The sequence below is a fragment of the Kryptolebias marmoratus genome, linkage group LG17 (genome assembly GCF_001649575.2).
Source record: "Kryptolebias marmoratus isolate JLee-2015 linkage group LG17, ASM164957v2, whole genome shotgun sequence".
Taxonomy (NCBI): domain Eukaryota; kingdom Metazoa; phylum Chordata; class Actinopteri; order Cyprinodontiformes; family Rivulidae; genus Kryptolebias; species Kryptolebias marmoratus.
In genome coordinates this window covers 15,412,522-15,429,271 of record NC_051446.1, presented here as the reverse complement: position 1 = coordinate 15,429,271, position 16,750 = coordinate 15,412,522, and the positions used below count along the sequence as shown (strand labels likewise).

Genomic DNA, 16,750 nt, shown 5'->3' with positions numbered 1-16,750 from the left:
GACAATTCTGAGCAGTATTATCCTGATACAGGAAATGTATGAATGATTATAATTATAGTTCATTGCCTTTACATAACTTTTTTTTCGTAATTATATTTTAACTTTAGATGCATCAAAATTTCGAAAAGTTCCAGTGCACACGGATGGTTTGGGCTTGAAAAATGCCACTTTTCTTTCAGAATCATTGAATGGCTTGCCAAAACAAAGTCCTTCATGTTCTCCCCATATAAAACTAAAGGACTGAGTCTTTATTTGAAGTGTAAAAATTCTGTTTATGTTCTATTCACTTGCCTGCTTGACCCAGGACCAAACAATGTTTTTTGTGAAAAGGAAAAGTGTCAGTGGTGTAACTCCTCCAACATAAGCAGTCCTTCATTAGCTTTGTGGAGTTCCTTTATCTTTTCTGCATTCTGCTATCACTTCCTTTTTGACTCTCTTAGGGGGATGTACTTGTCTCCTGCAGTTTCCAAATAACTGTAAATTAGTTCAACCAGAGAAGATATCACACTTTTCATGGGAGAAACACTATGGACTGGATAATTTTTGTAACCATTCTGGGGTCAGGTAAAAAGAACATTGTACCTCTTTATATATATATATATCTTTATATATATATATATATATCTTTATATATATATATATATATATATATATATATATGCAGATGTATATAAAATTAGTACTAATTATTTCCAAGTGTGCAACTCATCCTCTTTGAATGTGTCTGAATGTGACTAACTAAGCAATCTCCTGTTTTTTTCCTCAAGCTGTGGCACTAATATTCTACTCCTAAATAATTTAAAATTTAATGTACGATACTAAAGTACCTGTGATTGACCTGTCCAGGGTGTACCCTGCTGCCTCTCACACAGGAACTGCTGGAGAAAGGCACCTGTTGCTTGCAACCTGGAAAGGATAAAACGGGAAAGAAAATGGATGGATGGATAAATGGATGAATGGATGGATAAATGAATAAATGGATGGATGATTGGATGGATGGACGGATGGTAAATTACTATTATTGGTTCAGTCCATTGTATGTGATGAGCAAATTTTCTTGTGCCTGATTACAAAAGACATCAGGTTTTTTTATTCTCTAGACTTCATTCTTATCCATCTTGTGACTCTGTAGCCACCAGAGACATTTTCCACCACTGATGGCTTAGATTGCCTTTAGTGATTTAGCATTCAGCATACATGAAAGAAAAATTATTACATTTACTGTGAGCCACTAAATAGAGGACAACAATGATATTGTTAGATCTAATAAGGTCAAAAATGACAAAAGTCTGAGATTGTGTTTGTGAAACAATGAAAAGGGAAAGCTGAAACTCCTAAACATGGCAAAATATTTTAAAGACACTGAAAATAATTCCTTCCCCTAAATTATTTCAAAAATAGGAGCTGTCATTATGCTATTTTGAACAGAATAAACAACCAAAAGTTCTTACTGTTCAGTGGAAATGTCAAAAGGAAAATGCTCACTGCTACCGGCACATAAGCTTTATTTATTTGTTTATTTATTTGCATCTTAGTATTTAAAAACATAGAGAAGTGTGAGATTTCCTGTCACCCTTCCATATTGAAAAACAACATAAGCAACATGAAATGGCAATTATGAAAAAGTGTTATATTATACATAGTATAATATTACATATAGGATTTTTTACTCTTCTCATTGGTACTTCATGCCTCTGTATTAAATAAACTGTGTTTTTGTCTTTATTCCTTGGTGTTAAAAGCTGTCCATTGTTTTAATATTGATCCTGTGACTTGGAAGTCCCTCAGCAATCCCTCTGCAGGTTTTGGTTACCAGGTGGTGCAAAGACAATCAAAGTAAGTCAGATAAGTGTTCTGCTGAATGCTAAATAATATATGCCATAGACCAGCAACGTTTTATTAACCACCTTGCAACTTTATTACATGCATGTTTCCACAATAAGGTCAGAAACATGCTTTCTAAGTGACAAAATAAGGGTCTGTACATCTGGTTTTGTTCCCTTAGCTTGCTTGTCAGTGCCCCCCTTGAACAATATTCAGGAGATAAAAGGGGAAAAATATTTACATGCACAACTAAGAGTTGCACACCTCTTCAAGGTAGGAATAATTTGATTACCAAATTTCTAAACACAATGTCTTAAAATGTCATAATAAAAGGTGTTTTGACACTACTGACTGGCCTTTGCATATGTCAGACTTTAGATTCTATTTCAGAAGCTGTAAGGCAGTCCCAGATACATTTTTAAAATATACTTAAATTAATATATATATATATATATATATTATATTCAGCTAAAAAACTAGTTTACAAACTAAGGCAAAATTTCCAAGATCTTGTTTTAATTTGGTAGCAAAAATTACTGGAAAAATAAAAGCCTTTCTTCCTATAAAGGCTTAGCCTTTACTTTTCAAGGTTGTAGCAAGAAGCAATAGATGAATCTGAACTGTGTTTCAAGGAATACCAAAGTAGTCTGACACCTACCTTATAAATGAGCTTTACTAGATTAAACAGAGATAATGCTGACGATAAATGAAGCTTCAAATAAGAAAGTGTTTAATGTGTCATTGCAGTTGTTTCTAATTATCAATTTAAAACATCATTTTTCTGAGTCAGTAGGTGTTTAATGGATGCTGAATGTTTCCACAGAGCAAACAACTGCGATCAACATGTCCCTTGGTTTGGCAATGACAAGTGATCCCACAACAAAGATAACTTTGGTAAGATAGATGGTGAACTGCAGAGAATTTAAATATGCATATTTTTTTAAACTTTCCTTTGCACCTTGAAAACATCATGGTGAAACAAAACAAAGTCAACAACCAAATGATTGACATGTTAATGAAACCTGAGTCTTTTTTTTCCAGGCTTGTGGTCCAACCATTCCTAAAGACTGCAAAAGTATTACCATGTACAATGGTTTGTGTATTGAGATAGATCAGCATAATAACTTTGGACGTTCTTACCCATCTTCTACTGCAGGTAAACAGCCAACACTATACAGACACAGTCAATACAATCTCACTGTTTCTCATAAAGTTTAACAGTGATAGGATTGTGTGTAATTAAAATGATAGTCAGTGGGATTGTGAGTATTTACAATGTGCTTTCCAATACGGCCATACCCAAAAATAGTTCACTTATAAATTCAGTTTCAATTCAGCTTATTGACCTCCGCCAAGGAAGTTAATCTTTTTTGTAGCATTTGTTTGTTTGTCTGTGCATAAGATTACTGAAAATATAAAGAACGGATTTTAATGACATTTTCAGAAAATGTTGAAAAAAAATTCTAGGAACCACAAGTAAACCTGCAGACTGAGAGCAAAGTGCTCTGTTAAAATACAACTTTTAATATGAGATGGAGCTTGCATGTAAACAGCTTTGTGTATTAGAAGTAAGATTTTAAATTCAGTTCTGAATTTGACAATGGAGAGAAGCTAAAATTGAAAATACTATCTCTCCTTCTGGCAGCAGCATCTTAGATCACATAAAGACCTAAAGAGTTTTTTCTGACACCCAGATAATAAAGAATTATAATCGTCCAGCCTAGACATGATAAATGCATGGACCAGTTTTTTCCACATCATTTTGTCACAAGATGTTTCTAATTTTAGTGATATTACGCAGGTGGAAGCAAAGTTGTTGTTTTTAAACACAAGAACAACAACTCAGTTAAGGGAATCAGCCAAAGACTTTCGATGTAAAAGTCTGTTTTTAACCCTGTGTTTTGTCTTCATTGACAGAGTGTCAAACTCAAGCTGACATTGCATTTCTGTTGGATGGCTCAGGCAGTGTAGAGTCTGCAGACTTTATTAGAATGAAGACTTTTGTGAAAAATCTAATCAGCGCATTCCTGGGAAAAGATAAACAAGTAAGACTGGAGTTCATAGTTTTCGGGTAAAGTAGCATGAGTTAACCCAGATAGCAAAAAATATTAATTCAATGTTGAATTATGGTCAAAAAGGTTGATTTTTGGTTAAGGTCAATGACAGATAGTCCAATCCTAGCCAATTAACTAGTGTTAAAAAGAATTGAATCAATGTTGTTTTGTAGTCAAATTCTAATGATTGAAATGCCAATGTCTAATCAATGTTGAATCAATGTATGCTGTTTGGCACACCCCACCCCTCCCCTCTTCTTTGAGCTCTGGGTGAGAGCATTTTATCATTGGGCGGGGGCTTATCACGTTTTAAATTAAACACCATATGTTGAGGACAGTGGGTTGGGATTTTTCTCTGTACATTTTCTTACTTGTCTGTAAATATTATTACTTACTGTTTGTGCATAATGTGTAGACACAAAAACATATACAGGTCACTATAAGGAGAGGAGCAGTGGGACATTGAAATAGTATCAGTTATGGTTGAAAACCTAACGTTGATTCAACATGTAAGTCACCGACCACTTTTTGTATAATTTAAATGTCAGACTTCAACATCGATTCAATATTTCTGCCTAACCACATTTCAACATTGATTCACTCATATTCTGCTATCTGGGAAAGAGAGTTTAATTAATTAATTAATTAATTTTAATCAACTGGCATTTCAATGCATAATAAGCACTCCTTCCTTTGTCAAAATATTATACTTCCTCCAAAATCTAAAAAACTGAGAGTGCAAAGAAAAAAAAAACACTATAAAAACTTAATATTTTCTTAATATCTGAAGTGTACAATAATGTTAGCTTTAGCTTTCATTTTCCTTGCTGAAAGAAAGTTCTATTTCATTTGCTTATGTTTTACATTTGTCCTTCTTTTTTGCAGTTTGCCATTACCCAGTTTTCTACAGGAACTCAAACTCATTATTATTTCAACACATTTACCCTTTCAAACTGGAAATATCAAATTGATAACATTCCTCAAATAATAGGAGGAACAAACACAGCTGCGGCCATCCAAAATGTTGTGTGAGTATCTGTGTTGTTAAAGGATTGTGTTACTTCATGATGATTTTTGTTATAGACAGAGATTAAACATACTTGTTTTACAATGAAATTTTAAAATGTTTTCATTTGTAGAAGCTTCAAACTATAATGCCTGTTACGATTCTTTTTATGCTTTAGGAATGTTGAGCTCAACTTAGCAGCCACTTAAACCCACAGAGATACAGTTGTGGTCAAAAGTTTACATACACTTGTAAAGAAACATAATGTTATGGCTGTCTTGAGTTTTCAATAAGTTCTACAACTCTTATTTTTCTGTGATAGAGTGATCGGAACACATACATGTTTGTCACAAAAAACAGTCATAAAATTTGGTTCTTTCATAAATTTATTATGGGTCTGCTGAAAATGTCACCAAGTCTGCTGGGTCAAAAATATACATACAGCAACATTAGTATTTGGTTACATGTCCCTTGGCCATTTTCACGGCAACTAGGCGCTTTTGGTAGCCATCCACAAGCTCCTGGCAAGCTTCAGGTCGAATGTTTGACCACTCTTCTTGACAGAATTGGTGCAGTTCAGCTAAATGTGATGGTTTTCTTGCATGAACCTGTTTCTTTAGCACTGTCCACATGTTCNATGAAAGAACCAAATTTTATGACTGTTTTTTGTGACAAACATGTATGTGTTCCGATCACTCTATCACAGAAAAATAAGAGTTGTAGAACTTATTGAAAACTCAAGACAGCCATAACATTATGTTTCTTTACAAGTGTATGTAAACTTTTGACCACAACTGTAAATGTTCATCAAAATAACTGAACAGATTTCATCTTGACTTTAGGCTTATACTTTAAAGTGGTATTAAAAGCTGGCAGGCATTGTTAGGTTGTGCTTAAACGGATGTAGTTACATTTGGCATACCTTGCTAATATAAAAAAATAAAAGCTATGTAGATTATTGAAAATGTATTATAGCACTTATTATAATACCTTTTTAACCTCTTCAGGTTCTGCAAAGTACACACTATAACCAGCATGTTTTTATAATCTTTTGTAAGCATGTCTGAGGTACTGAGGGATTCAGTGTCTTGTTCCAGGACACTTTGGCAGAAGTACAGAGGCTAGAGACTGAACCCTTGAGCCTCTAATTGAAAGACTACCTCCTATCACTAGGCTAAAGCCATCCCCAAAAATCCCCCCCCAAAAAAACAACCTATATATGTGAAAGGAATATCAGCCAAACAGAACAAATATTGAACCATTGTCTTTTATTAGACTATACAACAATATTTAGCTGTTTTCCAGACCTGGCACTTTGTTTGTCCCTTTACTGCATACAGTTACATTTATTAAAAGCAAATTTATGCTACCAAAACACATACTGTAATGTTTATTTATTTTTCATTTTTTCAGGAATGACGTCTTCTCAACATATAGAGGTTCCAGGTCAGACGTGAAGATTTTGATTATCATTACAGATGGAGAATCTACTGACAAGTATGGCTTTCCAGAAGCAATAAGATTAGCTAACAGTAAAAACATTGTTCGATTTGCTATCGGGGTAAGCTGAATCTACTTATTATTTTCAATATGTATATACATGTATACTATGTATGTGTTTGAAATTTTTCTAAATTGACCTGTACTAACCCAATTAATTTTATTAAGGTACAACAATATTTTTGATTACTTATTATTGCATTTTGATCTTACCCCTTTAATGCATGCTGTCACAAACAGTTTACGGTTTGAAGTATTCAGTAACATAAAAAATGCCCAACATTAAACATCAAAGTCCAAAACAGTTTATGCTTTTTACTCCAAAGCCTAAGAAGTATTTGTAAAGTATTCATGTCTGAAACTTGGCTAAAAGATGGTTTGTAAGTTCAAAATGTTGATTACTGATTTTTGTCAGGATGAGGGTGTTTTTGTTTTATTTTTTGTTTTCTTGTGAATCTTGTGTTTTAGTTTGTTTCTGGTGTTTTTTTAATAAAATGTTTTCAGTGTAGTTTTGCTCCCTGTGCCCTCTGTGTTCCTTGTGCCATCATTAGCTCTCACTCAGTTCATCTCAGTGATTTTCCTTGTCAGCCTGCCACTTCACACCTGTCTACTTTCCAATCACTCACCTGTTCCCACTTCCTTGTCAGCCCAGCCTTTATATTCAATCTCTGGTAATCTTCTCATAGACGAAGCATTGTCACAGTAATGTGCAGTCTGTCTCCTTGTGTCTTCCTAAGTTTTATAACTTTGCTGCCATGTCAGCCTTCATTTTTGTTTATTAAAAATGCTTAATTTCTTCGAGCTCCTTGTGTTGCCTGCATTCTGGGTCCAAACGTCAACCACCAATCTTGACAATTTTGAGTGAAAATGAACTGAGTTAGTATTTATTTAGGACAAATGTTATTACTGCTTTTAATTGAAATACTAAAGTATATCTCCTCACTCATATTTTTTTCTGCATAGGTAGGGGATGCATTTTCAAGCAATGAATCAAAACAAGAGCTTGAAACAATTGCATCTTATCCCCCTGAAAAGTTTGTGTTTCAAGTGGAAGGCTTCGACGCACTTGATAAAATACGGGAGAATTTGCGAGACAAAATCTTTTCTATTGAAGGTAGAGATGTTACTTTACAAAATCTGCTGTCCAGTTTCAGCAAAACCAAATTGTATTTACATCATATGTTCCATTTAATAACACGCTAGACAAGAGCCAATTACAAGTCTCAATCATAATGACATTTGAAATCTATTTACTTGTTTATTTTTTATTTATTGTGACAAACCTAATAAAACCAGTGTCTACAAAGTTTGTAAGGAACTTTAAGAAACCTAAATCCTCATTTATTTTGGCATCACAGGATCTCAAACTGGTGGAGAGACACTGAAACTGGAAATGTCTCAAGAGGGATTCACAGCAGCTTATATACCTGCGGTAAAATAAAACTTACTCAAAATTATTTGACTAGATTTACAAATAACAAATGATTGTAATTTTAAATCAATGGTAAACCAACATTTTTCATTTGTCTAAACTTCCTGATTACTAATTAAAGTCTCACAAATTTAAAAGCAAATCACATTTTAAATGAGTGGTACATTTAGACTTCTATTTCTGCATTACAGGGAATACAGATGTCTATTGTTGGTGCTAACCAGTGGAAAGGAGGCTACAAGAAATACTCACTTTCAAATACCAAAAACACTGGGTCATATCAGCCAACATCTATAGAGCTTGACAGTTATCTTGGTAAGAATAGAATAATAAAACAGACTGATGTGTAATTGTATAGTAGCAATATAAACATGGGTTCATATGCAGTATTTTGTTTCCCCCGGAGATAATTACATTGCTAATGCCTGCTACCAAAGGCAAGACTGGAGCGATTATGTTTTTGCCCCAATCTCTCTCTCTCTGTGCATATGTTCATCTGCCTATACCGCTAGAAAATATCTTATGAGCATACCGAGCATACTTTAAAGAAACTGAAAAAAATAAAGAATGAGTTGACATCTATAACTGTTTAACTTTTGGAGTCAGCTCAATTTAAGATGGCTGCCACAAACAAATGTTGCTATAACAATGTCAACTTTACCGATATTGAGATAAAATTTGGTGTGTTAGTAGCACAGATTTATCTCCAACACATACTTTAGGCTCAGCACTTTGCACAAGATTGTTGTTTATAACTTTGGCATTACCAACTGTTAATGCTGTTAGCAAAATTTTTAATAAATCACTGGATGGATTTCAATGAAACTGGCAGATAGTAATTATTGGCTGTACATTTACAATTGATATATTTTTGGAGTCATGCAAATTCAACATGGCTGCTACAGCTAATTGACATTAGTCTACAAAAAATGGCTACACCTCAGTGAATTCTATAAATTCTAAGCTAAAATCTGGTGTGGTAGCAGCTGACAGTCATTCACAATACATTCTCCAAGAAGAGATCATGCAAGCTCACACAAGATATTGCATGAGATTGTGGATAATGCTATTTTAAAAGTTTGACCAATGCCATCATTTTTCAAAATACAATGATTGTAGTTTAAAATTGAGGCAGGAGAGGTGGTAAGCAGCATGCATTTATCCAAGGAATGTCAAGCCTTTAATTTAGCCATGTTTCCATTGTTTTTGATGATTGAATTCTAGGATATTCCATGGCTGTTGCTAAAACCACTTCAGGCCCTCTGACAATTCTTGGTGCTCCGAGATATAAACACAGGGGAGCTGTTATGACTGTTTACAGAGAATATCGACAAAAAATAATTGACCCCTATCCACAGCAGGTTAGTGGTTATGAAAGATGTAAACATGTTACAATTGTTTTACCTATTGTTTTTACTCCCTGAAGTGTTTTTTATTTTTTAATTATTTACTGAATTTGTTGCTTGTACAGTATCAGACTGGTGCATATTTTGGGGCAGAGGTTTGTGCCATGGATGTGAATTCTGACAGCATCACTGATCTGATCCTCATATCTGCTCCGATGTACATGGACCGAGACAGAGAGGGACGAGTTTATGTTTGCACCTTAACTCGTTTGGTAAATATTAAATATACTAAGTGCAGTTTTATAGATGCATTTTGGAATTTCTTAGTTTTTAATAATAAAAACCTTTGCTTATTTACATTTTCACCAGAATGTCGAGTGTCACTTTGATTATTCATCACAACTAACAGTACTACGAGGTGATCCATCAGACAAAGGGAGGTTTGGGTCTTCTCTTGCTGTTCTACCTGATCTAAATAGAGATGGATTTAATGATTTAGTGATTGGAGCTCCTTTGGAGAATAATGGACAAGGCTCTATCTACATATTTCATAGCAAAGGAGGAGAACAAGTTGATCCTACCTACTCACAGGTGAGTAAACCCAAAACTGACAAAGAAATACATTCGCTGTCTTGTTTTATGTTTTTCCACAGCATCTTAAATCTTTCCAATTTATGTCAGGGTTAAGTTTGGTATTTACTATGTCACAGAGAATTGCTGCATCTGAAGTCCAATCAGGGCTGAAGTTCTTTGGTTTGTCAATCAGTCAGTGGTCCTACGATCAGAGCGGTGACACACTGCCTGATTTAGCCGTGGGTTCAAAGGGCACAGTTGTCTTACTCAGGTAAGTCAGAGTCTGATTAATATTGTTTTTCATAAGTTTGCATTTGTTACCTTTTCAATTTTTGAACCTTATCATATAATATAATAAGATTTTATGTTGTCAAAATATTTTGTCCAATTGACAGTTTGGTGTATATTCACCTATAAAGCAAAATGCTGCTGATGTAACTCTCCCAAATGTGTCCCTAGATCCAGGCCTGTAGTGACGGTGGAGGCCACTGTGTCTTTTAACCTAAAGGAAATCCCAACTCAAAATGTAGACTGCACAAAACCACTAGCAGGCACAGCTACAATCTGTTTCACCATGAGAAGACTGTCTGGAAGAGATACAGGTTTCTTAGCTTCATTTTTCATTCATTCATTTGTATCTTTGTGTGAATATTAGTTTTTTAACTAAAACCCGTCTGTTTCAGTTCGAGCACAGATTAATTACACTTTAACACTGGATGCAACTCGCTCGACTACAAACAACCGAGCTTACATCGATAAGGATCAGAGAGACCAAACCGGAACAGTTGGTGTCAATTTAAATAGACAAACTTGCAGGGATGTGAAATTCTCTATCAAGGTAAAGTTTAAAACCATCAAAATAACTTGTTGTATCTTAGAGAGATTCCACATGGTACAAAGGCAATGGTTTCACTCATTGTGCTTCCCTCTGATAATACTTGTATTTCCATCCTCTTACAGGCTTGTCCAGAAGATGCTCTCAATCCACTCGAGAATGAGCTCAGATTCACCTTCAACGGTTTACCATCCAGCACAAATCTTAGACCAGTTCTTGTCCACAAGGCTCAAACAACAAACTATCCTGTGAATAACCTTTCAACATGCTTTATCTATGCAACTACTAAATTACTTTAAATAATTCCTTTCATGGATGTTTTATTTGAAGAGCTTTGCAATGCAACATCATGTCCAAGAATCATAAATCCAAACAATTTAATGTTTCTGTCTATGTCATTGTGCTTAAGATCATACTTCCTTTCACAGATTGGGTTTGAGATCAGCTGTGGTGCTGACATGGAATGTACAGATAATCTGAAAGTGGATTTCAACTTTACAAGGTGGGAAGAAGATACAAAAATAAAGCTTTTCTTATGTTGGTAATGAACATTTTAATTTTCTGTAGACACAAAACTTTAGCGTAAAAGGTTTATTTTATACCCTCTTTTATGTCTTTGATGCTAGTTTTGCAAAAACTCAGATGACAAAGAAGCTATTGGTTACAGCTGTATGAAAGCAAGCAGGCCAGGTCGATAAGGAAGCAGGGCCAGTTCAGGCATTTCAACATTTTACACAAAAGTGCAAAGAGGCGCTCGGCAGTAAACCCACAAACAGGTCTACCTCAAAGATTAGTACTTGGAAAAGTGGTTTGATCTTGTCATCAGGTGCAGGATCTGGCAGAGGCATCCCCAATGACCCCCATGTAAACTGGAGGTGTTGCCCATGACCCCTATGAGGACTAGATTTGGCTTGTGGCCCCCTCAATGTCAGAAACAAGGGCTGGCAAAAAGGGGTCCTCCTAGACCGTCCCAAACTCTGTAGGATGACAAGCGTTGGGAAGAAGATTAGGGTGTATCGTCAGCAGTGACCTAAGTACCTTTGTTACCTTTGTTAATCTTTTTGTCTATCTTTCAGGTCCTCAGAGGTTAAAGTTGGGATTGATGAGCTTCTGGATGTGACTGTCTCAGTGGAGAACAGAGGGGAAGACTCCTACAACAGTCACATCATTCTCACATATCCTGTTGGGCTCTCCTACAGAAAGTTTACATCTCTGCATGTAAGCCATCAAGTCTGGTTCAGTTCATCTCTGATCAGGAGCTCCTGAAAGTCTAACAGATGTTTTTTTACTTTTCATGCAGGGAAGAATTGAGTGCAACTCCTTGGACAGTGAAGATGGAGTAACAAGAGGAAAGACAGACTGCACTGTTGACAAACCTATTTTCAAAAGAAACTCTACGGTTCGTTTTTTTTTTACACTGCTGCTTTTTTCTGCTGCACAGACAGTTCAGCAAAAGAGGAAGCCATCTGATCCCTTTGGTTTGTTTCAATTTAGGCTATTTTCATTGTCTCCTATGGGTTCAATCCTAGGAGACAACTTGATAGATGGATCTCTGTGACTGCAAATGCCACCAGGTATTGATCGCCAGTCACAGGTACTACTCCTCAATGCTGATTTTTGATTAATATTTTCACATACTTTTTAGTGAGAATCAGCTGCACTCTCCTGCAAGCGAACTCTACAAAGAGAGAGAGATCGAAGTGAAGTACAGCATTTTTATAACAATGGAAAGGTCAGTTTTCTTCCAGCTCAGACAAAAGAACGTCTTTTAAAAGTAATATTTTAAGCTTTGTTATTAATTATTCATTCAATGTTTACTACATCCCATCAGCTCCCTCAGCTACAATAATTTCACATTTGGAAAAAAAATTCTACAGAAACCATTCCAGCAATCAATCAAGGTGAAAGATTACTTTTTCGAATAATGTATTCTTTATTACCTTGAAGCTCATTGCCTTGAGACTGGATGTCAACAAATCCTTTGAAGCCCCTTTTCCTCTCCTTTTTTCCAGGTCACAAATAATATCAGAGCTTTGAAATTCACTGTGGTGATCAAGGTTCCTGTGAAGCTTGGTGACAGAAACATTTGGATGGGCATGCACAATTTTCAGGTATTTTACAAGTTTGTTACTAATTAAAACGGCTCATACATAGCAGCGGGATGGAGGTGATAAACTGACAAATGAGTAAACAGAAACATAAATTAGTTTTATTTTCAGGTTACAGATTGTCAGAGAGACAGAGATGAAGGACCTGTTGTCACAGATTTTGTTGCTCAGATAAAAAAAACTAAAATTGTGGTGAGTATACCTTTACAGTGGGCCTGTTGAATATACAAATATAAGAAATTAAATGTATTTTATATTGAACCAGTTTGCTTTGCCTTTGTTTCCCACAGGACTGCTCTGTAGCGAGGTGTGGAGTGTTCAGGTGCAGCAGGTTCATGGAAAGGTTAGAGGAGAAAACATATACAATCTCTGCAAACCTGAGCTCAGGATGGATTGAACAGGTAACTGATATGTAGTTGATGTTAAATCTAACTGGTCCTGAGTCTGACTACAAATGACAAACTACAGGATTGTTCGTGTGTAGTCAGCTTTTGTGAAATCTTAAAATTATGATGATCTAAAATACAAAGGCTTGCTTTCTGTTTTCTTCTTTCAGATTGGACTTCCATCTGCCAAATTTCTCTTGACCAGTACAGCCAGTCTAGAATACGACAGAAATCAGTTCATCTTCTTCTCTACATCCTCTAATAATACCGCTCCTGTTCGCAAGGTGATTGCATATTATAAGCTGTTTTTTCATGTAACATAGAAACTTGAAACTGATCCAAATGATGTCACCTTGTCTTTAAGATTGAGGCTGAGGTGGAAGTGTTTCCTGAACCAGATTTCACCAAAGAGATCATAGGAGGATCTCTGGGAGGGTTGGCCTTTCTTGCTCTACTCACTGCTGGCCTGTATAAGGTGAGTCACTCTGTTCCTTAAGTAAATAAACTAATGCATGATTGCAATGCTTTTATATCATACTTGTTTCTTTTTCACTCAGGCTGGTTTTTTTAAGAGCAAATACAAAGAAATGATTGATGAAAATGCAGAAGGAGAAGGTGATGCCAGGAGTGAAGGAGTGGACGGATAAAAATCAAAGTCTATTTTATCAATCTTTCAAGGAGTTTTGTATCATTTGTCAACTATTCAGAACAGATTATCACAAAAGAAAACAAATATAGAAAAATGCACATTTTTTTCTTCAAACGTTCTGCTATTTGTATTTCAAAAAAACAACAAATATTGAATGTTTCATTCCCTTTTCCATGTATCTCCTATATGAGAAGTTTTTAACAACAAAAGGACAAACATACAGACTATGCACAGAATTACTGATTAAAAATTATTTTCTGCTTTTTTGTAAAGAAAGCTAAGTATACATTTTCAATCCAAGATTAAGGTACTTATAGGGAGCGCTGTTACTTAGTGCCCAGACAGTCAAATTAAATATTGCAAGGCGTTGTAAATTTTAATTCACATTAAGGTACTTGAGGAGTAAAGGTAATTTTGAACAACCACTTTTACTTAGAAATGTTGTCTTTTGTTTTATGGGTTTTATGATAGTTTTTTTTAAGTGACTGTACATATTTAACTTACTTTCAAAATTGAATAGCATAATTTTGACATGAACTGAAATATTTCTTAATCTGAATTTCTCCAAACACATTTTCATTTGTCCAGTTGATTTTTTATGGTTGTCAAAATACAGTATTGTAAAATAAACTGTGCATTAAATATCACCTCACAATGTTTTGTAAAAGCTCTGAAACACACACACATATATTTATATATATATATATATATATACTGTATGCTTAAAGCTGCTTACATGCTAATACCCCTGTTGATGTTAACATTAAAGGCATGCTGCTCCAGTAAATTGTAATATATACACAACTGAACTATGTATGTTCCATTTAAATAAACTAGTCATTGCTTAATCTCCAGCAGAATTTGTTAAATGTAAGCAAATTGTGAATTTTTGTTTTTCTTATTTAATTTTTTTTTTGCATGTGGCTTTAAAACTATTTTTGTCTTGGCCTTGATTTTTTTGATTATTAGGGCTGTCTTGAAATAAATATACTCAGATTAGGACCCGTTTTAAAAAAAAAAAGATCAATTATCATTGGCGTGATTAGGCCTGGACATTTGGGGTTGCATCTCAAGTTGTCATGTTTATAGTTAATTTTTTTAACCCAGAGTTTAGGGCACAATAGGCAGATTTACTCACAGAGACAGGTAGGTTAAAAGGTAAGTAGTTTATTTTCAGAAGATACTAGGAGGGCTGCAAAGATAGATATTAGGTGAGTGGTGGTTCTCCTAAGTGAATTCTCAACAACAGGTGAGACTGGGGGAAACTTGGAACAAGGAAAAAATCTGCATGGTAGATGGTAGTTGGAGTTTAACCACTGAAGGGTGGATTATTTTTACAATAGGAAAAGGTCTGATAAATTTAGGTATTAGCTTTCTGAGGGTTTCTTTTAGAGGGATGTCTTGGGTGGATAGCAAAACTTTTTGTCTCACTTGGTATTGCAGAGCAGGGTGACAACATAGATCAGTATACCTCTTTTTTTCTGTGGCAGTCTTGAGTAAGGCAGCTTTCGTCTGACGCCAGATTCATTGGCAGCTCCTAAGATGATATTGCAAAGAGGGATCAGTGACTTCTGCTTCCTGGCTGGGGAACAGGGGAGGCAGATAACCTAGGAAAACTTTGAAAGGAGATAAACCAGTGGGTGATGAGGTAAGTGTGTTATGTGCATACTCTATCTAAACAAGGTGAGAGCTCCAGGATGAGGGGTTATTTTCCACCACACATCTGAAAGCTGCCTCCAGCTCCTGCTTGCATCTTTCTGTTTGGTCGTTTGACTGGGGATGGTAGCCTGACGTCAGACTTGGGGATGCTCCTAAAGTGTTGCAAACTGGTAGGGGGAAGGTTACCACTCTTGTTTCTAGTTGTCACAGGAATCTGCATCTACTCCACTAGCTCACTGCTGATGAAGTTCTGTTCGGCGCCGGAGTCAACTAAGGCTTGAGGAGCTGGAGATGGAGACCAAAAATACGGCTCACCAGTACCTTCTGAACTACTGGTGGACCCTGCTTTTTGACAAAAACTCACAGTTTTCTCTCTAGTGGCCAGTTTGTCCACAATAAATACATCCTCCAGCTAAAAATCTTCTCTGACGTTCCTCAGGACAAGGATGTGCTCGACCGAGTTGCATGGGTTCTGGCTCCAGAGAGATCGTGGTAGTAACCAACCTTTGGAGTGGTGGAATAGCATCACTGAAAAGTACATGGTACATCTTCTTTCAAGTTGTATTAAGTGGCAACCACAGCCCAATGAAAAATATATCTGAAACAACACCTGAAACACCAATGTGTGTGTGTGAGTGTGCTTGTGTATATAAGGTTTCCATAAGAAAGAATGTTCAATAGTAGGTGTGGGGACCTGCAGATCCTCCCCCCAGGACCCAAAGCTGATATGAGGAAGACCAGAGCCTCAGACATCCAGAGACCCCCCCCCCAAGTACGGAGCCCCAGGAGCACCCCCGCAGGGACAGCCGCAGTGATGAGGCTCCACAACTGGCAACTGACTCAGACACAGAGACCCGAACCCCAGGGGAACACCAGCCCTCAGCAGAGGCCCGACAGAGCCAGGGCGCCCAGGCCCCATCAAACAGTCACCAGGGTGAGCCGGCACATACCCGAGCACCCAGCCCCAGACACCGAGAGCCATCAAAGCATCGGCAGGCAGAGACACCAGCCACCAGCAGGGAGGCAACTCGCCCCTGGACCCAGGAAGTGGTTCCCTTCATTCCGGGGTAGAGAAGAGCAGACTGCGCAAACCTCTGAAGTAGCAGAGCAGCCCATCAACCTGAACGAGGGCCGGGCACGGCCCAAACAACGCTGGCCCTGACCCCATCAGGAAAGGGTAAAATTTCTAACTCAGACACCTCCACGGAACATTGACAGTATTTTCCCTTTGACAAAATTTTGTAAAATAATCAACTTTATAAATAAAGTAATAAGATATAGAATGAATTTGCAAAATTAGCTCATTCTGAAACTCACAGACAGTATGAAATTATACAAAGGCAGNATATATATATTTTTTTTTTTTTTTTTTTTTTTT

The 16,750-nt window shown here is 36.3% G+C and overlaps 1 protein-coding gene across 1 annotated transcript; it reads left to right on the top strand.

Moving 5' to 3' along the window:
* The first annotated feature begins 512 nt into the window (after positions 1–512).
* On the top strand, positions 513–14,523 carry LOC108249108 (integrin alpha-M-like). The gene is made up of 30 exons (XM_017438273.3): positions 513–564; positions 1,743–1,836; positions 2,006–2,097; positions 2,648–2,718; positions 2,866–2,980; positions 3,742–3,869; positions 4,764–4,906; positions 6,298–6,445; positions 7,348–7,498; positions 7,743–7,816; positions 8,008–8,131; positions 9,041–9,177; positions 9,288–9,434; positions 9,532–9,753; positions 9,873–10,006; positions 10,195–10,337; positions 10,419–10,573; positions 10,696–10,818; positions 10,999–11,072; positions 11,647–11,788; positions 11,871–11,969; positions 12,065–12,144; positions 12,216–12,302; positions 12,402–12,471; positions 12,583–12,681; positions 12,790–12,870; positions 12,969–13,079; positions 13,235–13,348; positions 13,429–13,539; positions 13,622–14,523. The coding sequence occupies exons 1-30, from the start codon at positions 528–530 to the stop codon at positions 13,709–13,711; spliced, it is 3,396 nt and encodes a 1,131-aa protein (XP_017293762.1). The 5' UTR covers positions 513–527; the 3' UTR covers positions 13,712–14,523.
* Positions 14,524–16,750: the final 2,227 nt, after the last annotated feature.